Genomic DNA, 26,337 nt, shown 5'->3' with positions numbered 1-26,337 from the left:
AGTCCAGTTCAGTTTCTGGTCAATGGTAACCCCCAGGATGTTGATAGTGGGGAATTCAGTGATGGTAATCCATTGAACATCAAAGGGCAATGGTTGGATTCTCTCTTGTTGGAGATGGGTTATTGTCTGACACTTGTGTGGTGTGAATGTTACTTGCCACTTGTCAGCCCAAGTCTGGATATTGTCCAGGTCTTGCTGCATTTGGACATGGACTGCTTCAGTATCTGAGGAATGGTGCTGAACATCGTGCAATCATCAGCGAACATCCCCACTTCTGACCTTATGATGGAAGGAAGGTCATTGATGAAGCAGCTGAAGATGGTTGGGCCTTGGACACTACCCTGAGGAACTCCTGCTGTGATGTCCTGGAGCTGAGATGATTAACCTCCAACAACCACAACCATCTTCCTTTGTGCTAGGTATGACTCCAACCAGTGGAGAGTTTTCCCCCTAATTCCCATTGACTCCAGTTTTGCTAGGGCTACTTGATGCCACACTCAGACAAATATGGCCTTGATGTCAAGGGCAGTCACTCTCACCTCAGGAGTTCAGCTCTTTTGTCCATATTTGAACCAAGGCTGTAATGAGATCAAGAGCTGAGTGGCCCTGACGGAACCCAATCTGAGCATCAGTGAGCAGGTTATTGCTAAGCAAGTGCCACTTAATAGCACTGTTGATGACTCCTTCCATTACTTTACTGATGGGGAATAGACTGATGGGGTGATGATTGGCCGGGTTGGATTTGTCCTGCTTTTTGTGTACAGGACATATCTGGGCAATTTTCCAAATAGCCAGGTATATGCCAGTGCTTGTAGTTTACTGGAACAGCTTGGCTAGGGGTGCGGCAAGTTCTGGAGCACAAGTCTGCAGTACTATTGCCGGAATATTGTCAGGGCCCATAGCCTTTGCAGTATCCAGTGCCTTCGTTTCTTGACATCACGTGGAGTGAATTGAATTGGCTGAAGACTGGCACCTGTGATGCTGGGGACCTCTGGAGGAGGCCAAGATGGATCATCCATTCGACACTTCTGGCTGAAGATTATAGCAAATGCTTCAGCCTTATCTTTTGCACTGATGTGCTGGGCTCCTCCGTCATTGAGGACGGGGATATTTGTGGAGCCTCCTCCTCCAGTGAGAGTTGTTTAATTGTCCACAACCATTCACTGCTGGATGTGACAGGACTGCAGAGCTTAGATCTGATCTGTCGTTTGTGGGATTGCTTAGCCCTGTCTATCACTTGCTGCTTATTCTGTTTAGTATGCAAGCAGTCCTCTGTTGTAGCTCCACCAAGTTGACTCCTCATTTTTAGGTAGGCCTGGTGCTGCTCCTGGCATGCCCTCCTGCACTTTTCATTGAACCAGGGTTGATGCTAGTGTGGGGGATATGCCGGGCCATGAGGTTACAGATTGTGTTCGAGTACAATTCTGCTGCTGCTGACGGCCCACACCACCTCATGGATGCCCAGTCTTGAGTTGCTGGATCTGTTTGAAATTTATCCCATTTAGCATGGCGGTAGTGCCACACATGATGGAGGGTATCCTCAATGTGAAGGCAGGACTTCGTCTCCACAATGACTTTGCGATGGTCACTCCTACCGATGCTGTCATGGACAGATGCGTCTGCAGCAGGCAGTTTGGTGAGGATGAAGTCAAGTGTGTTTTTCCCTCTTGTTGGTTCCCTCACCACCTGCTGCAGACCCAGTCTAGCGGCTATGTCATTTAGAACTGTCTTTCAAACAAGATATTAAACACCAGATCTCTAAGGTGAATGTAAAAGATCTCATGACATTATTTCGAAGAGGAGCAGGAAAATTATTCCCGCTGATTAATTTGAAGATTTTAAAGATTTAAAGATTTTAAATGAAGATGTTATCATTTTAGCACTGTTAGATGTTCAAAGGTGTCTAATAAACTTTCAGACTTGAGGTTAGAATTTTGATGCTACAATTGATTTAATAAGCACAACCACTGACGCAAGGACAAATTCTATGGGCTCCAACAACACCCTAGCTGTAATATTGAAGGATTGTACAACAGAGCTATCGGCTTCCCCAGCCAAGATTTCAGTACAGTTATGACATTAGCATCTACCTGATCTGATTGCCCAGATATGTCCTGTCCACAAAAGAAAAAGGACAAATTTAATCTGGTCAATCACCATCCTATCAGTCTCCTCCCCATCAGCAGTGAAGTGGTGATAAGAGCATTCAATACTATCACCAAGCAACAACGACTCACTTACTGCTTACTACTGCTCAGTTCAGGGCAAAACCACAGTCTAGACCTCTTCACAGTTTTGATCTATGCATGAATGCAAGAGCTAAAATCCAGAAAGAGAGAAGAGCACCTGCCATCAACACCACAAGAGCATTCAACCCAGATATGGCAGTAAGGAGCCCTAACACAATGGGGGTAAAGGGAAAAATCATCCAGTGCCTTGTGTCATTACTGACACAAAGGATAACATTTGTGGCTGTCAAATTATTGCACAACCACAATATTACTGTATAAGACCTTCAGGAAAGAAACCTGTGCCCAACCATCTTCAGCTACTTCAATGAATTTAAGTGTCATAATATTTGAGTAGGGCTGTTTCTTTATGATTGCAGTGCTCATTTCAATTTAAAACTCTGCTGATAATGGAACAGTGCATGCCAACCTGCAGTAGGATCTGCGGTAACATCCACATTTGGACTGATAATGGCTGGTAACAACCGCACCATATAAGTTCCAGGTAATGACAATCTCCCCCAAGGTTCTAAAGAACCACTGCTGAATCCTCTGCAAACAACACCTTAGAGGCCATCATTGAAGAGAAGCTTACCTTGACCAGCCATTTAAACAGGCCAGATATTGGATATCTGAGTGCCTCACTTCCTAGATCCTCGTATTTCTTCACCGTTTACAAGGCTCAAATAAGGTGAGTAATGGAATACCCACTACCCAACTGTATAGGTGTAACCACTACATTCAAGCAGGTCAACACAATCCATGACAGAGAAATTTGCTTGATTAGGTATCCTATCACTCAATTTGATACCCATCCTATTCAACACCTGTGTAATGTGGCTTCAGTATATACAATTGAAGGATGTACAGCAGCAATTCACCAAGGTTACTTTAACAGCATCTCTTCTGCAACCTCCGCCACTAAGAAATAAAAGGCACTAACTATCTTGATTTGGGCCTATAGGCCACTCCTCCACAGTTCAGCATCCTAGGGTTTCTAATTTAATGCCATTACGACAGCACAATCATGAGGCTAGCAGCAGTTTACGGAGAAGGCCCACCACCACCACCAGGTCAGGGCTATTAAAGGGATAAATGCAACTTGTCAACATTACCCACACTCCAAGAACAAAAAAACCTTAGTGAAATCGATTAAAACACTTACTCTTTCATCTAGTAATAAATATCAAACTAATCAGTACAACCGCAGATTATTATATTGTAATATTTCTACAATCCATAAAATGAATTTATTTCAACATTTTGCACATTTGACTGAATGAAGATAAACAGCAAATTAATGTTGATGTAGTGATGCAAGGAAAAATGAATTTCATTTCCTCAGTTCACAGTTTTGAAATATTGTATACATGCAAAACCAATGCTATGCCAATAAATAAAGAAAAAAAATCAGCTTTCAGGACTGTAGTATCTTCAAAATGATTTGCATTAAACTTTGGGTGCTTTTAGTTAATTTCTAAACAAAAAACTTTTTCCATAATTCTGTAACATTTTTCTAAATCAACTGCATATCATTTGGCATTCAAAATCATCCAGCACATGATAAATTATAGAATGAAGGCTCTCATATCGAAAGAACATTCAATATTTAAATGCAAATTTCACCATCAATCCCAATTATGGTCTTCCGAAGACTGAAACTGTCCTTCAGGACTAGAAAACAGTTATTTACAGAAGTTTTGTACCTTATCTACATTATGGTATTTTCCAAAATGCTAAGGCTATTTTTTTTTAAGACTTATGCATGTCTTAGCAAATATGAATGGCACTGAAAAGACACAAAGAAAAGCCATTGCTGTTGCCTATTCGATATCTATAAATACCTACATTTTAAGATCACAATCAATGTACAAGATATGTAAGAAATGGGCTACTCTGAAGGATAGAAAAAGGCTTTTAATTAATTGTATCCCAGAACTGACATGATTTGAAGACTTCCAATTGCCTCATTCAAACCACTGATTTCCATTCACTGTTGACACATTAATTAATCTTTTGCCTGTTAGATTATGACAATTGATGTATTTCTAAACCCTTTATTGTGGGTGAAGCCTTTTACAATATCAGTTTTCTCAATCATGACATACATTACCATACAATCTTATTCCTCCTTTTAGTTGCTCAAACCCTCGGAACACATGTAGGTGGCAGTAATTTGAAATCACTGCCAAAGATCAAGAACAAAGCCTCGCTTAATTATAATTATGGACTCACCTCTCCAGAGCAGGTTATTCAGACACTCCAATATCAGCCATAATTAAAATTGGAAATACATGAATACGTGTGCAGTAAGCAAGGGTCAAGTTTCGCGAACCTGATGATCTACCCTGCCCCTCCCTCCCCCCACTGATGGGGCATAAAATTCCCTGCATTTTTCTAATGATATCTTCACAATTGGTTCTTTACATATTTAAGATGTAAGTGATGTTTATCTTAAAATGTATTTTTCTGCAGTAACGCTTTGCCGTTTTATACAGTCCTTTAGAAATGGCCTTCAAATGACAAATATACTTCTGGTCATCAAACATATACGATGTATAGCACCGCAATTCACATTCGGCTCACGCTGGCTTCAACTGAACACTAGAAAGTTTTGCTTGTTCGTTAGTCATGTTGTCACAAATCAATTTTGACACTAGTTATTAATTGGAACAATTGCTTCTTTAGTATGGTTAATTCTTATGATTCGGAATGCATGAACTCGGAAATCCTTCACATAAACCTTATAAAAAACATTGCCCTCAAACTCCAACATCTACCCACACAGTGAAATTGCACCATGGCGTCATCCAGCCACATTTTACTCTCAGAATATCTCTGGAAGTGATGGTTTTAGCTTCTTTAACCTGTTTTAACAAAGAAAACATAAAATATATCTTTTGCAGCATCCCAAGTTGCTGATCAGAGTTAGACACAGGGTAGGACCATGTGTGCCTGACTTCATTCATATGGCAAGGAGGATGGCATATGCAGGGCTTGGAGTTTAGGATGCCCCTCATGCACTTTCCTGCAAGTAATGATAGTGAAAGCTTGGTCCCAAAATTTTCTCCACAATCCACTTATTTGGTGGCTTCAGTGACAGGTTCTTCTTTTTCTGTGAAGCTTTTAGTGTGGTGGACACATTGCCCATAGCGGAATTATATCTATGTTTCTTTGGAGTTGAGCTTGCTGGAATCAAGTGTTGCTAGCTCCTGGAGATATCTGATTTTGAGATATCCGAGTAGATCTTGCTAAGTGGATGAAATTTGTCAACTGTTTGTAAAAAAGAAAGACCCAATCTGCCAAATATTCTTTTCTGAGCAGGGTCTGGATCTACTTGTGAAGAGTACATCCAGGAATTCTTTGCTGCACTAGATTTAGGGCAGGTACAGCTGGTTCTTCTGGAGACTGTGACTCTTTCCAGATTCAGATTAATACAATTCTATTATATTCTTTTACTCCTTCTGGTTTCTTGTCAGAGTGCACACAAGGCAGGTTAGAGAAGGAAATAGATTGAGAAGCTTCAGCTGCTACACCCAGCCATGGTTTCTGCAAAGAGGGCAAGTTCCAGGTCCTAAGAAAGCTGCATTCCAATGTTCAAGAGACCTGGTCTTCACATGAGCTGGAATTGCAGGTAGGTGAATTTAACAATAAACAAGATAATATACCAGAGCAAGTAATCTATGATCTCTTTGACATGGAAAAATACAAAGCAGCCCAGCATCCTTTCTTGGAAGCCACCACATGGATGCTTTATTAACTGCTCTCTCAACCTCGTCCTGTCCTTTCACCTTTAATTATTTATGCACATATATACAGTGGTCCTTCTACTCCTGCACCCCCTCTAGAATTGTATCCTTTATTTTATATTCTCCGTGTTCTTCTTACTAAAAGGAATCACTCTCACTTCTCTGCGTTAAATTTCATCTGCCACTTTTCTGCCCATTCCACCAACCTATTTCCTTTTGAACTTCACGCTATCCTCTTCATGGTTCACAATACTTCCGAATTTTGTATCATCTGCAAATTTTGAAATTGTGCCCTGTACACCAAGGTCCAGGTCATCAATATATTTCAGGAAGAGCAGGGTTCCCAACAAGGATCCCTGGGAAAATCCACCATAAACCTTCCTCCAGTGCAAAAGAAAACAATCATTCACCACTCTCTGTTCTGTAATTCAACCAATTTCATATCCATGTTGCTCCTATCCTTTTCATACCATGAGCTCCAACTCTGCTCAAGTCTGTTGTGCAGGACCTTACCAAATGCCTTTTGGAAGTCCATGTACATCACAATAACAGCATTACCCTCATCAACCATCTGATGCTTGAGGTTTTTGAGGAAGTAAGTTAATTAAACATGATTTGTCCTTAACAAATCAGTGCTGGCTTCCCAAATTAACCCACATTTGCCCAAGTGACTATTAATTTTGTCCAAAATTTTCATTTCTAAAAGCTTCCCCTTCACCAACATTAAACTGACTGGCCTGTAGATGTTGGGCTTATTTTTTTTTACACCATTTTTTGAACAAGGGAATTACATTTGCAATTCCGCAGTCCTCTGTTTAAGGAGCATATCTTTTTTATTTCTGTAGGACTATTGTAAAGGACATATCTTTTTATTTTCTGTTGGACTGCGGATTGGAATTCCAATGGCTGCAGGTTGAAAGATGTGTCCATTGGAACAGGATGAGAGATATATACAATGTGCAGTCCTGAAACAGAGTGCGCCATGAAAGACAGGATGGTGTTGGAAAGGAGTCCTGGACTAAGGGAGCTGCCTAGCAACAATATTTTAATTGGCTCCTGACCAGGTGATCAGGTTGTGTGAGAAGCAGTGTGGCTGAATAGCTCCTAGCCTGGATGGAACAAGACCTAAAACCTCTTTCACCCATGTGGAAAATTCCAGTAATTCCACAATAAGAGTTAGCTGGCTTTTCTTCTCATATCTCTATAATCTGTTCTCTCTCTAAAGACCCCTGTCAAGAGGCAAGAGGGAAAATCACTGTTAGATATTGAAAGGCAAGTGTTCAACCAGTGAAATAAATAAAAGGACTAGAAGACCACCTCATGTCATCAACAAGAACTGATAGGCCACCTCATGTCATCAACAAGAACTGAAAGGAATTTGGAAGACAGAACTTAAAATCAACCCATTGAATCCTGTACTCTGGAATTGGTGCTATTGAGCTGTTTTCTCTCACCTTTAAAATCCATGTTTTTGTGTGTTTTATGTGTCTTGTACGTGTGTGTGTATAGAGATTTAAGAAGTGGGTCGAGTTTAAGTTATAGTGTAAGAAATCAGCAGTTCATATTTCCTTTTTTTTGGCCATTGGTTAATGACAGTTTGTTCAACAAACAGTTATTTACTTAAGTTTACAAACCTGGTGCTCGTATTCTGTTAACCTAAATTATACAGCTAGATAGAATTGAGGCAATCTGGTGGGTTTGGTCAAATTTTTCACATTTGTCATGGCTCAGGGAATGGCAGGGTTTGATATTACAGCATGTTATCCCCAGTGAGTTGTGACATCTGGCACCACCCCTGAGCCTAAAGGAGATTGGAAAATTATAGCCAGTGCCTCTGCAATTTCCACTCTCACTTTCCTCGGTGTCCTTCGGTGCAATATTAATCAGAACTGCACAGGAATATAACCACTCAGACACCTAAGTTAGGTTTTGTTTATTTGATTCAATACCAGTGTTTCTATTCTAGCTTAAAGATGGAACTAAAAGGATGACTACATGAATTTTCTTACCCATTTGATATATGGCTAAACCTAAAGTTGTTGTTTCTCTTTTTCTGTGCGATTATTAAATTGTTGAGCATTTCTTCTCACACTCAGTTAGCTTTGCTTGCATATACTATATGCCAATACTTCTTCATCAACTTCATGCAGAGATTGGAAAGGGTGTCAGTTGTTAAATGTTACCTGTTTCTCACCCTTATAATGAAAAATCAACAATAAAAAGTAAATAGGAATGTAATAGTTCAATTTCCCTACAGTTGATCTGCAATTTAAACTAAATTGAGTGTGCATCAAAAAATGAGGTTTGATTTTGCAATAAACTGTCTCAAAAAACAGTAGATTTACTGACAGGGTGAAAAATGCATGGGTATAATACTCTTAATTTAGGATTTAGGTTTTGATTTAAATAAAGTTTACATCTAAGAAGGGCCTTAAAAAGGCTTGAAGTACCATAGAATTTTCTCTGGCATTAATTGTTTACAATCAGTAGCCTGTATGTACTTCCTATAAACTTGCACTAAAGTGTGCACAATTTTTCATTAAACAATTCTACATTTCTCCTCAGAAGTTGGAGTACAAACTGTCAAAATAGATATGGTAATTTAATATTTTTCATCACCTGTTTTAATTATAAATGTTTAATTGATAGATTTCTCACAAAGCATTTGCACTTTCTGAAGTGTTAAGACAAACTGAACCATTACTCAAAATAATAGAAGAGGAGATTAATAAAATGTTGCTTTGTGCAGAAGTCTTAAGATGATGCAAGATAACAAAGTTAATACAAGTGGTAACTGTAAACAGCTTTAAATGACTAACTAAATATAATTAGAATAGAGCTGGGACAACTATTGGCTATAAAAGGATTCATAGTGCTTATATAAAAACATCCAAAGACAGCACAATGTGGTTACTGCAAATCGATAAATAAAATAGTATTCATCTTTTGCAGCTCACATCTGCAGCAATCATTTGTCAATAATGGGTTTTCCAGCATCATTGTTAACATTTTTCCAGCATCCCACATGCAATTACAGCAAGAACAAAATGAAACCAAAACTGGCAGAATGCCAAACTGAAAGGGCAGATTGGCAAGCTGAATAGATTTTCTGCAAAGGCCTCTCGTTATTACTCATTCCTAGAAATGCAAGGCAATAAAATCCATTCAGAACACAACTGCTGCAATGGTATTCTTGCTCTAACCACAACTACAACATTTACTGCATATTTTCAGAAGAGTTACAGTCTCTCACACATTAAACAAATTTACAGTCATTCAATTTCTTGGAAACTTTTCCATCACATGATTGGCAACATGTATTCATTGATATCAAAAATATGGTATAACATATAACCCTGTACAGATATAAAGCACAATGGTGCTATAGTGCAGGAGGACTGCTATGTTTGTTCATAAAGTAAGCTTCATTAACCTTTTCAACAATAATAACCTGAGTATATTCTACATATGTCGTAATTAATAAGTTTTTACAAATGAGCAAAACAATATTTTTAAAAATAGAAACACAAGATTCAGCTGCTAATGAATCAATCTACACTCAGTTCATAATGTCACCTGAATTCCTCCCCCACACATGCACCCATAATTGATTTGTGTAATTGCCTGTAACTCAATCCCAGCTGTCCATTATTGGACATCTTTTTCGGTGCTACTTGTGCAATAATGTTTTTATGTTGTGACTTTATCTGCATCTAATCGAAGAATGCCCTGGCAGCTGATAAAGTGCTTATTCCCATGGGCCCAAAAGTACATCAAACACTTTTAGGTTAGCTTTTAAAGCATTTTTAAAATCTCAATAAATATTAGTGCTCATCAATTAGCCAAATGCGGAAAAGAATAGGATTTTAAAATTTATTTCACCAAGATAAATTTCTATACAAATTGAGGGTCACATCTTCAGTGCTTCAGTGCTAGAAGGACATTTCCCATATAAGATGCAAAATTGATTACTATACTAACTTAGTACATCAACATAATAATTAAATGAAATAATCAGATTCAGTGGGACCCTTTTTATCCATCCACTATAAATGGGAAGAACCCTCATGGATAAGAAAAATTAGCTGATAATCAAGAATTCTTATATGACCATGCACATTTGGTGTTGCAATACTCACAACACAGGAATTAAGGTAAGTATAATGTAAATAATAAAATGTAGCTTTATTTACCAAGTAAAAAGAAATACAAACAACATAAGAGGTTACGAAACTAGACAATATTTTGAGGAAAGACTTTATCCTGCAAATATTCTGGAGGGTAGTAGAGCACAGATAATAAGGGTGCCACTGTGGCATAAAAGAAAAATTCCAGAATAAGGACCATGAAAAGTTTCATTTTAGAAGCAAACAAAAACATTTTCCTATAACATTTAAAACTATTATATTCTTTGTAATAAAGAGGTTTTTAAAAATCTTCCTACTGGTGGCGGGTTTCCTGATTGGAGTGGTTATCTTTATGCCACGTTAAAGTGTGAACACAAACTGTGAAATTAAAATGCTCTGTACAGTCCTAGTTGGCTTGTTGATAAGCCAATTAATATTCCATTTCCTGTCAATTAAAGTCACAATCCATTAACTGGAACAGACCTAAACAGTCTCTTTACTTTTGCATTTGTCTATGAGTTAAGTGAATTATGGATGTTGTCCAGGTAACCTCAAACACGTACATGGCAAATAAATTGCAAGAAAGAAAGAAACTACATTTACAACTATATGTAGTTTTTTTCCATATACTCGATGGCTGCTGGTAGAACGAGTATGAGAACTCAATCTAGCCACTGTTAAGAAATCCAGACATGCCTCATCAAGAGCGAGGCTGGGAACTCCACGCCCTGCCAGACCTCAGGTCTTTCGCTCATGCAGGGGCCGGGAGTAAGTGGCGCATGCACAATCCAGCAGTTAAAGGGTTCAGCCATTTTAACAGCGGCTAACTGCGTCAAAAAAGAGGAAAAACGGCACAAAAAACCCAAATCATGTGACAGAGGCAAACACCGTAGTCGAGAAGTGTCCCAGGCAGGGAGCAAGACAGAGGAGCAGAGAAAGAGGCTCCAAGCAGAGAAAAAGACTGGTGGTTAGCGGTCTTTAAGTGGAGAGGGCACAGGAGAAGCCCCGGCGGCTGAAGAAGGTAGTAGAAGGTCAGTGAATCCGTGCTGCAGGCTGTTGGGGATAAGGTACCCTTTGGAGCAGCAGTATCCTGCTTTGCACAGCCAAAGAGCTGAAGTTGTGCTCGAGTGCATACTCGGGAATCCAGAGGAGCTGAGTCTCAGGAGACAAGACTGAAACCCTGTGAGCTGGGCAGTTCTTGAAGCCATCCAATTTGGAGCAACATTCAGAGAGAATTCCAAAGCAAAATCTTCAAAGGTGAAGACTGGAATCCCTTTTGAAAGAGAGTTTCAAATGAGCTTAGTTGACTCAGTTTACTGATGTCTGGGTGGATTGTTGAGAAATCTGTGGAATCAATCTTGACTGTATCTGCCATTTATTGTGCATTGTGATGTGTTTGACCACAGTTTGTCTGTTAATTCATATGTACCTCATATTAAACTATGATTGTTAGAATATAGGATCAATATTGTAAATTGTTTTATCTTTCTGACTTTGTATAGTAAAGTTTATTTTTGTTTGCTCAAAACCAATGGAATCTTGTGGTTTTATTCTTTTTGCAAGTGTCTTGAATCTTAAATTTTGTCCACTTTAAACCAAAAGTTATTGGTCCCTAACTGGATAATACCAAAAACTTGGGGTCTGGTCCAGGATCAAAACACTACAAAAAAAAGTAAACGCCTTAGAGAGGGAATCAGCAAGGGTGAGGATGGTGGTTGAGGGTGTTGAGAGGGACACGACTCATAAGGGCACAGGGTCACCTTTTTTAAGATTAATTTGTGTGATGTGGGAGTCACAGGTGCGGCCACATTTGTTGCCCGTCCTAGTTGTGCCTTCAACTGTCAAAGCCCTAAGCTCTGAAATACCCATCCCAAATCTGTGCATGTCTCCATTTCTCTCGTCACTTTTAAGACTCTTCTTAAATTCTCTCTCTTTGACCATGCTCTTAGTTGCCCCTCCTAACATCTGCTTCTTTGTAATAGTCAAAAACTGACATCAAGTCAAAAACTTGGGTATATTGGTTACAGTAGTATTGAGGTTACATTACTGAACTACTGATCCAGAGGTCTGGACTAACAATCCAAAGGTATGCGTTCAAATCTTACCCCAGCAGCTGGGGAATTTAAATTCAGTTAATTAAATAAATAAATATGGGGGAAAAAAGTCTCCATAATGGTGACCGTGAAACTACTTAATTATTGTAATCCATCTGGTTCACTAATGTCCTTTAAGGGAGGAAATCCCGTCCTAACATTATTCGGCTTACGTGTGACTCCAGACCCACAACAATGTGCTTGACCTTTAATTGCCCTCTGAAATAGCCGAGTAAGCCATTCAGTTGTATTAGGATGAGCAATAAATATTGGCCTTGCTGGCGGCACCTACATTCCACAAATGAATTTTTAAAAAACGCTCTGTAAAACAGCTGACATTTTCTTACATTAAAGGCACAATAAAAACGAAAGTTGTTGTTGTTGGCCAGAACTCTATAAAGTTTAGTGTATACTTCTTTTCATCTGTTCTGCTTTACCTTTGTGCAAATTTAAATTGCAACAGATGTTCTTCTATCCACTTAAATACTTTGTCCAATTCATTTGATTTCTTAGTTGTCTGCTAAGTGCCTCACTTTATTTCGTATCATCTGAAAATTTGACCACTTATCCTAACTGCCCACAGTTTTGAGTTTACTTATTACCGTTCGTGTGGAATTCTTATCAAAAGCCATTTGGAAGTCTAGGTAAACCACATTCTACAGGTTTCCAAAGACCACTTTGGTTTCCAGCTCCTAATTGTGCTGGAGGTAAGCAACTTACCTGACTGATTTCCCTTCCTCTTCACCACTTGCCTGACTGGCAGGGACAAATTCTGCAGATTCCTGGCTACAGTCATCAGCCACACAAATTCCTTCTTCTGCCCACCAGAAAGACAGTGGGTCAGAGTCAGAGAAAATTTACGTGAATAGGGCTTGGTTATTAAGATTGGTTAGGCAACCCAGCCACAGGTGCAGGCAAGCCAGCTTGTATCGGTACTGATCCCAAGTCCAGATAAATGGGGAGGGATCCATTGGGATGGCAGCTGGGAGAAGTGCAGTGGAGTGTTGGGATAGAAAAATAACGCTGAAACTGAAAAGGAAAAATCTACAAGACACTTGCCATACTGCCCTCCCTTGTTGCCCAAGTTTCTGCGCTATAGGACATCAAGAAGAGAGGAACAAGAACTTGATATGTATGATATGCAGATGCTGAGATGGATGTGTGGAGTGACAAGAAAGAACAAGAGCTAGTACGTCAAGGGGTCAGTGAAGATTGTGGGAGCATCGAAAAAAGTAGCCAAGAGGAGATTAAAATGGTATAGTTATCTGTTGAGGAGCGAGATAGAGAAAGGAAATGTGTTGAGGTGAGTGACGGAGATGGGACTGCCAGGAAGAAGGAGCAGAAGAGGGAGGCCTAAGGCCAGATGGAAAGATGTAAGAGACTTAAACACAGCAGATTTGGAAGAAAAACAGGTGACTGACAGGAGAAAATGGTGAAGGATGATTAACCAGCATTGCGGCGATGGTAAGAAAAATGGGAGAAGCCAAAAGAAGATTTAGATTGCTTGGGCCTTCATGGCTTTGGACACCCCAGGGTCACTGCCCACTTTGGGCCTTGCACACACTGCAACCACATGCACCCACCTCTGCCCCAACCCACCCACCCGCTACCACTTTAAAATCATGGCCTCTGAGTCAGAAGATCACTGAGTTGAAGTCCCACTTCAGAAATGTGAGCAAATAATCTAGTCTGACAGTCAAGGGTACCATTTTCAGGTCAGACTTTAAAACAAAGCCCCACCTGAACTCTAAGATTATTGTAAAAGATCCCACTGCATTATTCAAGGTAGAACAGACAAGTTCTCCCAGAGCCCTAGCTAGCATTATCCCTCAAATAACAAATAAAAATGCAGATATTCTGGCTATTTATGTCATTACCATTTGTGGGACCTTGGTGCACTCAAATTTGCTGCTGTATATCCTTTAATTCAACAGTATCTACACTTTAAAAGAGCTTAATTGGCTGTAATATATTTTAAGACATCTTGAGACTGTGCAAGGCACTATATAAATGCAAGTCATATTCATATATATTACATTGCCCTTTTTGAATACGGACACTACAGGAACCTGTTTTTAATCTACATGTACCTCAATGCCAATTGACTCTCTCATGATAATTGCCAGTGCCTCACATTTTCTCTCTAGTCCCTCAGCTCTTTAAATATCATCCCTGGCAATTTATTCAGTTTGAGTCCTATTAGCCTTTCTAGAACCGCCATGTCATTCACCAATCTACTTAGGTTATCATTTCATACGCAGATATAAAGCAGAGCAGCATTGATCAAGTGAGTGGGAATGTTTCACCAGATATGATCCTGTAGCACCATAGAAAGCAGAGACTGAGTATTTACCGATTGTGCTTGTGATGCTGTAGCCAGACCCTAGTGGATAGGCCACAGCACTCAACCTTAGCAGCTATGATTTTCTGTACCACATTATCCAACTCTATTATTTTGTGGGCTGGAAAGTGGGAGGAATTGTCTTTACATAGAAGCTACAGCATAGAAATAGACCATTTGACCAGCTGGTTTATGCCAGTATTTAACACCAAACAAGTCTTTTCACGTTTAACTGCTTCCATCCTCCTAAATTTAAAAAAGTTTTAAATTTATATTTAAAAAACGGTGTGTGTGAAATTCAACAGGCCAAGCTGCTGTTTAATTTAAATCTCCACCCAACCTCAGCAATGTTTTATGCAAAGAATACACAGGCATTCCTTTTGCCCAGTGTTGCTGAGGCACAAATGCCAGCAATTAATTGGTTTGCAGGGTGTTTGAATTCACCCACCCATATTTGGGCTGCCATGTTCTACACTATCTGGTTTTCTGCATTTGTTACAAAGCAGCGCTTAAGCCTATGAACAAAATTTGACCTGACATCAAAACGATATGTTTTTATTTTATTAATTTGTAAAGTTAAATCATTTTGAATGGTTTTGAAATCTTAAACAGCAAATCCAAATGCATTGGTTTATTTTGTGTAAATCTAGAGAACTAAGTTAATAATTACCTTAAACACCTCCAGTGGCAATGAAAAGTTTTCAGCTTCAGAGAGAGCCTTTTCAAGAGCATCTTTCCATTCAGTATCACCCTTAAGAGCCTGGATTTCTGGAAAGGAGCCCACAAAGAATTTACATCAACAAGTCACCATAATCTACAAGGTTTTCTAGCAATTTTAAATACTTACAGGAATTCACAACCTCTAAATCCATCACATTTTTTTTTGCACTGCTTTAAGCTGACATTTGATTTCCAGTCTTAGAAAGCAATTGTTAACTTTTTAAGCCTAAGATTGAGAAATGTCACTAAAACTTAAGGTTAACTTGCAGCTGAGATTATTGAGCTCTATGTTTTATCAAAAAAGTGAATCGCAGGTTATACATATCGAAACTAAGGAAGTAAAATCCAAAAGCCAGTGACACATGAAAGTTGATCTAGATTAAACAGTGCAATACAAAGCTAAATCTGATTAAGACATATTATTTTGCACTTTGATTAGCTATTTTTAAGAAATGTAGCAAGTTCCTTCAATTCAATATTTTTGTATTTAAATACTGAATAATTAGAGCTCAATAAACCAGGAAAAAAATGTCTCCAACTATAAGATTTAAGTTTTGGATCCAAATGGCGGGTTCATAGGTTTTCCAGGTCCTATAACCGAAAGGAAAATGTAATAGATTTCAGCATTTCCAAATCCCTTAATGATTATAACTCTATCATCATCCTTTGAAAATATAAAATTTCATTTTCGTAACCCACAATCAATCCAAGTACACAGTGAGTCATCAGTAAAGAACCCAACATAAAAAGTGTAGTAAATTAAAATGGAAGATGGATTATAAACACAATTACATGTTTTTCTTTAATGGTGAAATGGTTGTACAAAATCTATGGGCTGGAGTTTACATGGCACCACAGTCTTAAAAAGTCAGGAGGGGGAGTCCGCCCATTAAAACAATGGCTGCACCGCTGTCATTGCACACTAGATTGCCAATTAAGAGAGGTGAGGTGGGACATCTGGTCCGCAGGAACAGGAAGCCCCACCTCAGAGAAATACTGACCAATCAAGAGGTTGACAGCTCTCTAAGTACACGCAGCACCAGTAGGAGCGGTAGCCACTGATGATACTGCGGTGAAGCGGAGAGGAGGCATGTTGTGCTGGATTCAGCTCAGCAGGTGAGTCAGGGGTCTCTCTGGGTGCCAAGTTGGCAGACCACGGCTAAAGACAGGGGCAAGGCAGGGAGCGTATGGGGGAAGGGCAGGGAATCATAGGGGCAACCCTCCAATGTGTCCAGGGGGCCTGTGATGGAGGAAATCCCTGCCCACCACTAGCTTGAGCTGGTAAACCTGCTGAGTTGGGCTCTTGGTGTGGACTGCTCTCGACACCAGTAAAATCCCAGCACCGACAGTGGAATAAGGTCCTTAAGTGGGAATTGATTACCCACTTGGGGCTTTACTGGTGGGTGTGCCACCTGCAAAGCCCCAACATCAGGATAACTGCAGTGGGGGCAGCGGTAGGCACCTGCCCACGGGATTTTATGTGCCCCAACCAGCACCAGTAAGGACCATAAAATTCAACCCTGTGTGTGTGGAAATAAAATGGGATTTGAGTTGATAAAAATATTTTTCTTTAACTTCATTATCACCAAACTTTAACTTCAATCAATGTTCTAACCTAACAATAACTATACACTTCACTAATTAATCAGTTTTCTATAGGAGAGTGGAGATTGATGTTGAGTATCAATGCTTTCAGAATTAGTTACAAAATTATAAACAAAAAACACTATGAAAATATTATATCATTATATCTAATATGCAAACCTCTTCAAAGAATGCTTTGGGCCAGAAACTTCCCCCCATCAGTGGGGGGGGGGGGGGTGGAGGTTGTGCAGGGATGGGCACGGACCCGATCAGCATCCCTGGTCGGAGCCACGCCACCATTTTATGTGGGCGTTCCAAATAAGGCAAGCCCACCGTGACGCATGCCCGGAAGCGCTATACACTCCCTTTGCAGACGGGGAGTGGATTCCCTATGTGGTTCCCTGCGCTCTTTCGCACATGTGCGTGAAAAAGCGCAAAGATCTCCCTGCGGCACGACTTTTAAACTTTTAAAACATGTCCCCTCGGGTGACACTATCACGTGAGCTTGGACATGTCAAATAATAATGTATAAATTTTTATTAGATTTTAAAACACCTCACGAAACCTCATCCCGCCCGTAGATGGGGTTTCATGAGAAATGCAAAGGCCGCCTGGGTTCTTTGCCTGCCCCCCCCCCCGCCCCCCCCCCCCCCCCCCCCCAGACTTAAGGTTGGACGGGCAGCTCATTCAATTGAGTTAATTAGTTTTCAAACAGGCCTTAATAGGCCTTTGACAGTTTGGCGGGTGCACAGCCGAGTCGGCTACACAACCACCGAACTGATAATCTAAGTGATGCGCAGTGACGTTGGGACGCACGCCCAATGTCACCGCACGTCATTTTATGCATCAGTGAGCAGGTCCCACCTCCAGCTCACTGACAGGGAGATGCTGCCCTAAAATTTACTTTCAGTTTGCATTTTCAAATGACACCTTTTGATTGTTATTCAAAAACATGTTTCTAGTTGCTTCTGCCATAATACTAAATGGTTGTTCAACTTATCCTCTAACCTCTAACAACACATCTTCAAATGAAAAGAAAAAATGCATTTATCCAATGCTTTTTAAGTCTCTACTGGACCTTTCAAAGTGCTTTACAGACAATGAAGTACATCTGAAGTGTCACCACTGTTGTTAGAAACATGACAGCCAATTTGCGCACAGCAAACTCCACAAACAGCAATATGATAATATTCAGATAATCTGTTTTTATCATGTTGATTGAGGGTTAAACATGACCAGAACACCAGGGAAAGCTCCCCTGCTCTTCTTTGAAATAACAGAATGGGATCATTTGCTAAGCAGGTAGATAGGGCCTCGGTTTAACATCTCATCCAAAAAATACCCCCAACAATGCAGTGCTCCCTGACACCCTGCAATGGAATCTCAGCCTTAATTTTTGTACTCAAGCCCTGGAGTGGGGCTTCAACCTGGAACCTTTTAATTCAGAGGCAAGAGTGCTACCAACGTAGCCATGGCTAACAGTGTAATTTGTTATTTCCTGTCTATTTCTCACTAGTCAGGACATCAATAATCTTCTTGCCCCAGTCAATGCACGCTTACCAAACTCTACATCAATGCACATTATCTTCAATTCTTTCCATGGAATGGCCACTGCGTACTTCAACAATCTGCTCCAATTATACATTGTCCACATCTCTCTCCCTCCCACAGTGATTAATTTTGTTTTCACCCCTCAATGGTCTTCATCCCTGTCCTCTAGAACTTTGCATAATTCCTCCATCTTGCAACCTCTCCCTCATTCAAAACCTGTTCTTCTACTGTGCTTTCAGCCTTCATCCCCACACTTCTGTTTCACTTTCTATCCTGGTTTGAGTTTTGTTAATTATAAAGCAACTCTAGTTTAGATGAGAAATGCTATCAAAAACAAAGTAGATTTCTTATAGTTTCTCTCCTCTTACAAAACTCTGTTTGAGGGGATCAGGTGGGCAACAAACTTCCATTTGGCTTCTATGAGATAGAAATGAGTCCTCTGTGGCAACTTTTCTATTTTCCTCCTTGTGGGAAAGCAATTTTTTAAAATTCATTCATGGGATGAGCATCACTGACAAGGCCAGCATTTATTGCCCATCCCTACTTGCCCTTGAGAAGATGATATTGAGCCAGCTACTTGAACAGCTGCAAATTGAGTGGAGTAGTACACCCACAGTGCTGTTTGAGAGGCAGCTTACACCTAACACCTTTCTCAACCTAGGCTGGAATATTCCAAAAATGGAGCATCAATCTGCACAGCAAAGGTGTCTTTCTGTCTGCCCCCTGTAATGCTTTGGAATCCACAAAAAGGTTGCAAATTCGAAAGGCTCCATTCAAACATAATCTGAAAGCACAACTTTATGGGCAGAATTTTCCCCCGTCGGGGGTGGGGGGGGAGGGGTGGGTTGAAGAGCGGGTGTGCGGAGACACGCCTCCGATTGGGGGCGTGCCACCATTTTAAGTGGGCAGACCAATTAAGGCCCGCCCAGCGTGACGTCCACACAGAAGTGCTATGCGCCCCGTGTGGGCGGGGGAATCCCTCAGTCCCGCCCAGCGTGACGTCCGGTGGGAAGCGCTATGCATTTCCTGTGCAGGCGGTTGGGGGGGTGGGGGGGGGATTCCCCAAATGCGAGAATGCGCACATCTCCCTGAGGCTAAGTGCTGCCTCAGGGAGATCGCTGAAAGTTTTTCAAACTTTAAAAATAGAAAAATAAAAAAATCATTAACATGTCCCCCTCATGTGACAATGTCATACAAGTTGGGACATGTTAATAAATTTCACAAAAATTTTAATAAACTTTTTTAAAACCTACATGAAACCTCATCTCGCCGGTGTTCTGTTTTTTCAGAAGCCCGCTGGGGCTCCTGGCCTGCCCACCAACCTTAAGGTTGGACGGGCAGGTCCTTTAATTGTTTTAATCATCCTGTCAATAGCCTCACTTGCCCATTGATAGGTCAGCAGGCGGACAGCTGTACCCCCGCCTTCCTGAAGATTTAAATGGGGCATGGTGAAGTCGAGGATTCCCCCCAACTTCATCCCGCGTCAGTGAGTGGGCCCCATCCCCTACTCACCAACGGAAAAATTGAGCCGGGTGTGATATGTCTTTGTGAGGCACAATAACTAAAAATGACCCAATAATTTAATAATTTCACTGTAAAACCTAAGAACATCTTCTGCAGATTTACAATGTTATTAGTAGTTTTTTTAAAGAATGTATTATCTGAACAATTAAAATGACCAGCTTTAAAAACAAATTGAGCTGTCAAAAATTCCGGTTACTGGGGAATTCCAATTGGTAAAGCGCTGGATAACAAAGTTTACAGTACATGCAAAATGGGGTCCCATGGCGTCATGAAGAACATGACAAGTTTTTAAATACAAAAAATTGTTGTCATGCCAATCTGCTAAATAAAACCTAGCATGATTAGTTTCAGAGGGCCACAAGAAGCATGATTTAAAGCGACATTTAAGTGTAGACACTCAGGTCATAGTAATTTGTGCTATTGTACATTTTGGATTTCCACAGGGTTTCTGAGCTTGGAGTTTGTTTGTTTCTGATCTTATTCTTGCCTTTTACATTCACATCTTTGGGGGCCATTCCTGCTTCATTGTTACAGACGGAGAAGAGGAGCAACAGCAACAGGTGGATCAACAATTGAGGGGGTTTCTCATGGGGCTTCTACAGGGTCCATAGACCACAAGTATACTTTCTGGATATCTTAGGAGCAGTGCATGAAAAGTCTGTCACTCACTGAGTGCTATGCTGCCCTATGCAACTAGACCAACTGCTGGCTGTTCAGGTGGTTGTGCCCAAGCCAGTGGCTGCCCAAGACACTGAACTTCTTTTGCCTCAGAATCCTGCCAGGATGTTTCAGGGGCCGTTTTCCACATCTCCCATCCTGCAGTACACAGCTGCATCAAGCAGATCACTATTATCCTATTTGTCACAGCCAACTAATACACCAACTTTCCTTTCAACACCAATAGCCAGAAAGAGAGCTCCAAGGTTTGTAGCACGGCTTGTTTCCCTCGTGCCCAGGGGAGTCATAGATTGCCCTCCTATAGCCATTAAGGTACCAGAAAATAAACCAGTTGCCGTTATCATCAGGAACAGCTATCATGTCATTAAATAGCACAACCTGGAGACTCCACTATGAAGATGCCTAATCTATGAATTTGGCCAAGTTAGTCGATAAGACATGCCCATATTCTTATCCCATTTTTAGCTCCATTATTTAGATGATGCAGTGCACAAAAGATCAAGCAAAATAGTAGCTTCCAAATTAAACAGACGTTTTTATATAATGGTTAGAAATTAGGCAATTCTTACAAATTATCCAGATGTTCAAAGTGACTGAAATATTTAAAATAGCTGAATGAAGTAAAACTTTTAATCATTAAATGTAACTTAATAGAATGGACATCACCATAAAAATAAAAGTCAAATCAGTAACACTTGCATAAGCAGCGTAAAGAAGCAATTCATATTTATACAGTTAAGAAAATGATAGTGCTTAGGACTAAAACATAGTACTGTACAGCATCATCAGCTCTCCAGACCAAAAATAATTAATGCACCAGAGTAAAAAAATACATTTTACTCAACAGCTAATTCTGCAGTACACGTAATTTCTTTCATGAATGCTAGTTGATCTCCTATGGCACTGCACATAGGGGGTTGGATTTTGTCGGGGTGGCGGTGGCCCCGCCAACGGTCCCGAAAGCCAGAGGCAACCCTGCCTCAGCCGTTTTGGAAATGGATTCTGTGACAATCAGGGGGCTAATGAGATGTGGTCAGGGCTCTTATCCCTTTAAAGGGCAAGATCCCAGCTCCAAGAACTGCCAGACAATCAGAGAGGGCAAGTAGCCAGTCCCAGCATCACCACCAGAAGCAGTGGCCACTGCTGGGACTGCACCTAGCCTGGAGAAGCTGCAGGAGCACTGCCTTCTGAACAAGGTAAGTGGGGTCGGGGTTTCTGAGAGCAGGGGATTTGGGTAGTGGGCAGCAATGGCCACCATCTGTGAGCCCAATTAGGAGGCACACCTTCCGAGTTCAGAGATTCACAGGCGATCTCCCAACATGGCGAGGGCCCACTTGCTGCCGGCTAAAATTCCAGTGGAGGCAGGTCAGGGCCTGAAGTGACCTTTAACTGGTCACTTAAGGACCTCAATTGACCTTCAGGTGAAAAGACCATTCTCCACCTTCCCGCCACTGATAAAATGTTGGAAAGGCAATGGGCACACTAACCCCCACCCCTGTCATTTTATGCCCTCCCCCATCACCTCCCAGCATGTCCCTAAAGGTTTGGTTTAGCCCAGAGTGTTGAAACTTAATCTAACCTTCAGGTGAAGTGGAATTAGAAGGCAGGGATAAGCATGCCAAAGCACATAATAGTTCAGATTATTTCATTATTGTAGATAGATATATGTATCTACTCCTTATTTTAGATTCACATATACTGATCTTATTTTTATATACTGTTATGGACAAGGAAGAAGATGAAACCATCCCAATTCCCTTCCCTTCCCATTTGTAATCAGCACACTTTAGTTTTGAAAAGGTAGATCTGTGTTTCTAAACCCCCGTTAGTGTGCAGTCAATTTAGAAGTACCAGTAGGAAGCTTTCGCCGGTTTAAACAAAGAATTATTTATTCACATGCTCACCCCGAAAGAGCCAAATGCTACACCAGTCACACACCACACACTCTGAAAGATGACAATTAAAGAAGATAGTGCACTTCTACAAATATTAAACCAAAAGAATAGCTAACAGTTCAGGTGTCTTTGTGAGCCCAGTGAAGAAGGAGGCTTTTCCCACTTTAGTTCAGGAAAGTTCAGATGGCTGCAGGTCGGATGTCAGGACTACTTCAAGGAGAAGGACGTTCAGCAAGTTATGAAGTCAGGCACTCACGGCTGTTGTGTAAGGAGGTTTAATTTCTTTACAAGTGATTTTGGAGCATTGTAATCAGGATGGGAGGCTTTTTTAAAGAAAGCTTTTAAGCCTCTTGATTCTTAAAAGGCAAAAGGTGGCACAACCTTTCTCTGCAGCTACTATCTTGTTGGTGTTATTTTGTATGATTCACTGAGGGCTCCTTTGGGGTAAAAGGACTTCAGTATGAGAGAACCAGTTTTAGTCACATGGTGAATGGCCATTTAAATACCATAGAGGATAGATGGTGGTCTTTCACACTTAACTTGTGGATAACTAGTCTCATCAGCTTTCGTTTGTTACATTGCAAACCTGGAGACAGGAGTCGAGGAGTCTCTTGACTATGTTTTGCAGTAAGCTTTGAACAATGACAGGTGTGAACTCCACAAAGGAGGCCTGTCTAGGCATGTCCTTTCAAAGGAAGACCCTGTAGAAACACGCACTGGGAGGCTTCGTAGTCAGACAAAACGAACTTTGTTTACACAAGAGCTTCCGTGGCTGCTTGTATACAGTCAGCCCCTCATACAGCCATCTTCTTTTCTAGGAAATCCTTCCCTAGAATTTATTCTGCCATGCTAACCACACATTGGTTGAACAAATCATGTGACCCCTACTCAGTTGAACTGGTCTTAAAAGTGACAGTCATCACAGAATCCCACCTAGTTTGACTCAATTTGGAACTTTCCAGAACCTGCTAGTCTGGGTTGAAGTTACAAAGGTCAGCTGACTCCCTTGGCATCCTAACAGTTCATCAATGTCTATTTTTAAATAAATAAAGGCAGTTCCAGAAGCTTCCATATGAGCACGGTCCATATTTAAAGTTAGGAATATGAAATGCCTTTTACTGAGCATGACAATTCTCTGATTTTATACTTGTGGTGGTTAAATAGCACAATTTACAATAATTTGGAATATAGGGCTGGATTTTATATACCTCTATCGGTCATGTTTTCGGATGAAGAGACATATAAATTAGGCAGGCGTCCAGCCCGGCATCATCTTCCCACCTACCTCCAAGCTCACCCACATACCATGGTAGCTGGACAGGTGCTGAAATTGGCAGCTTGCCCACCATGTTTAAAAAATAATTGAGTCAATTGAGCTTGTGGCTATCTTCGGGGGCCATGTGCCCTTAGCGCATCGGGGACACCTCCCAAAGATAGTACTTTCCTTCCTACCTGCTCTCAAAACCCACCCACTACTTACCTCAATCTGAGGTCTATTGGGCTTTGCTGCAGTTGTGACAGCACCCACTACTGAGCTCTTGCCACTGCTGGGACTGCTGGAATTGCTGGCCAATCTGATTGGCCGACAGTTCCAGAGGGTGGGACTTCCTATCCAGTAAGGGGTGCCAATTTAGCCTACCCGCAGTGCATTATGGCTGTGGGGCAGGCTTGCACAGAGCAAGTCGGCTTCTAGCCAACTTTCCTTCAAGGGGGCGGGGGGGGGGTTATGTTGGTGGGGGAAACTGTTTACCCCCTCCCCACCCTCCTAAAATACAGCCCGTAGTGATGGTTTGAGCATAGGAGTTTCTCAGCAGTAAAGTCTAAGGCACTGGGACCATGCAAAATTGATGCTATACCACCCTCACTGGCGGGAGGCTGCAAGTACAGAGTGACAAATTTACAAAAGCAGTTTTTATTATAAATGTGAACATAGAAATTTATAATGGAAAAAGTGAACAGGAAAGTTTATTAGACATGCAATTTGCAGATGCAAAAATTTTAATAGTTCAGTAATTAAAAACAGATGTATGAAGATTCCTCAAACAAATATTCAGGTTACACCTGTCTTGCTGGAAAATAGTACATAAAAGAAATGGATTATTTATGTGCTGGCATGTAAGTAACATGGTTTCCTCAATCAATTCTCAAATTGGCACATCCTATGTAAATTACCAGCTTATATGCAACTGATTTTAAAAAATGTTGCCAGCTTTTTTTATGTTCCATTCTATGCTAAAGAGGGTTCTAGGCAAACAAACGTGAGAGGTAATTTAAGATTTAAAACAACACTTACATAAATCAGCTTCCTTAAATTAAATAATGCAAGTTCTTTCCAGTGCCGGATGCTTTCCACCTCAGATTTAAGACATTCAAAACTGTAAACTAATCCTGTTGTTTTATGGCTAATCAATTTGCTACCACAATAAATTATTATTCCTCAGTGCTGCATTCACTTAGGTCTAGCAAATAAACAGACTGTTCCTGAAACAAAGGAGTACCAAGTGAGTTCATTTTACATTTCTTCATTTACCTCCATTATTAAGCAATCAACTGATTCTTATTTTTTAGGAGCAGCAATTTTGGGAAAAGCAATAAGTTTAATGATTGAGAAATAAACAACTTTGTACTTCAAACTGTGCTAAAACCATAACAATTATTTTAACATGGAGCATGTATTCGATTTTAAAATCAATAATAGCATAACAGGCACATAAATGCTTGCTGGCAAGGCAGAACTGTCTAGCAGAGCTGGAATACCATGCAAAGCAATAATTATAAACTAAAACATGAGATCTCACAAATTAATCTAATCAAAAATAAACAGATTAATGAAATAGCTTAGAGTTCTAAAGAAGATATTATGACTCAGAAATATTACAGCTAGTAATTCTGCATCATTTAGCAAATTTTCCTGAAGCTAGTTGCCTGCTTTTGTGTGATTCCCTTTCCGACAAAGCTAAATAGTTAAGTTAATGGCTAAATTTTCACGGAATTGGTGAGATTCCACAGAACTTTAAAAATGGCGGTCAGGACCCAATCCCTGGATTCATGACCCCATTCCCAGGGTTTCCAATTTTCAGGAATGCCTTTTAAGGCTGAGGGCTGGTTTGGGTAGCGAGCTCACACCCTGCACTCCTGATCTGGCCAGCTCCATTGCTGGGATAGGCATATCCTAGTCCTCCACAATTTTCATGGAGTCGGCCAGCTTTTCAAAGTGTTGTGGCCATGGACCATAGTCTGCATGAGGGAACCTTTTGAAAGGCAAGTTCAAAAGGTCCTCCTTGTGTCTCCCATGCCAAGGTATGCTCCCCACCCATTCCCTATGACCCCTCATGCCCCCTATGCCAAGCTATGGTGCTTTCATGCCCATTCACCCACTATATACTACATAGAATCAATTAATTCTATTTTGACAGTAGAATGTGTAAAAAAAGAAAAGCTTTAAAAGAAAACCCAGTCATTCATTCATAACCTTCCACTTTCTTTAGAAAAACTATGCTACAGGCCAATAAAAATGTGCCAATCATCCAGACTCTTTTAAGTATCAACATCAGAAACTGCAAGCACATGGAATCTTTTCACCTTGTGTAAATAAAAATTGTGAAATTGTGAGAGGTGAGGGCTGGAGAGCCTGTTTTATTATAAGTGGGACAAATTCCCACAGCTGAGGTAAAGGGGTCCCCATCAACCTCCCATTGTATTATGATGAGCCCTCATCTGAACCCAGACTGGATAAATTTCAAAGAGTCAAATGACAAACACGGGATGTTTATCGACCTGACAACCCAACCTATTTGGAAAAGGAATTTGGACTTGTAGCAGGTCAGATGGGTGAGTCAGCCATGTT

The 26,337-nt window shown here is 40.7% G+C and overlaps 1 protein-coding gene across 5 annotated transcripts in view; it reads right to left on the bottom strand.

The window, feature by feature from the left end:
* The window catches only part of sfmbt2 (Scm like with four mbt domains 2), a 197,079-nt gene that overhangs the window by 97,980 nt on the left and 72,762 nt on the right, over nucleotides 1-26,337 (bottom strand). For all 5 annotated transcript variants that reach the window (XM_041202509.1, XM_041202513.1, XM_041202510.1 and 2 more), the window contains one exon: nucleotides 15,209-15,306. In XM_041202509.1, the coding sequence (XP_041058443.1) occupies nucleotides 15,209-15,306 (98 nt within the window). The remainder of the gene's footprint in view (nucleotides 1-15,208; nucleotides 15,307-26,337) is intronic.

The sequence above is a fragment of the Carcharodon carcharias genome, chromosome 13 (assembly GCF_017639515.1).
Source record: "Carcharodon carcharias isolate sCarCar2 chromosome 13, sCarCar2.pri, whole genome shotgun sequence".
In the NCBI taxonomy this organism is placed as follows: Eukaryota; Metazoa; Chordata; class Chondrichthyes; order Lamniformes; family Lamnidae; genus Carcharodon; species Carcharodon carcharias.
The sequence above is the reverse complement of the archived record's forward strand: the minus strand, read 5'-3'. Positions and strand labels throughout refer to the sequence as shown.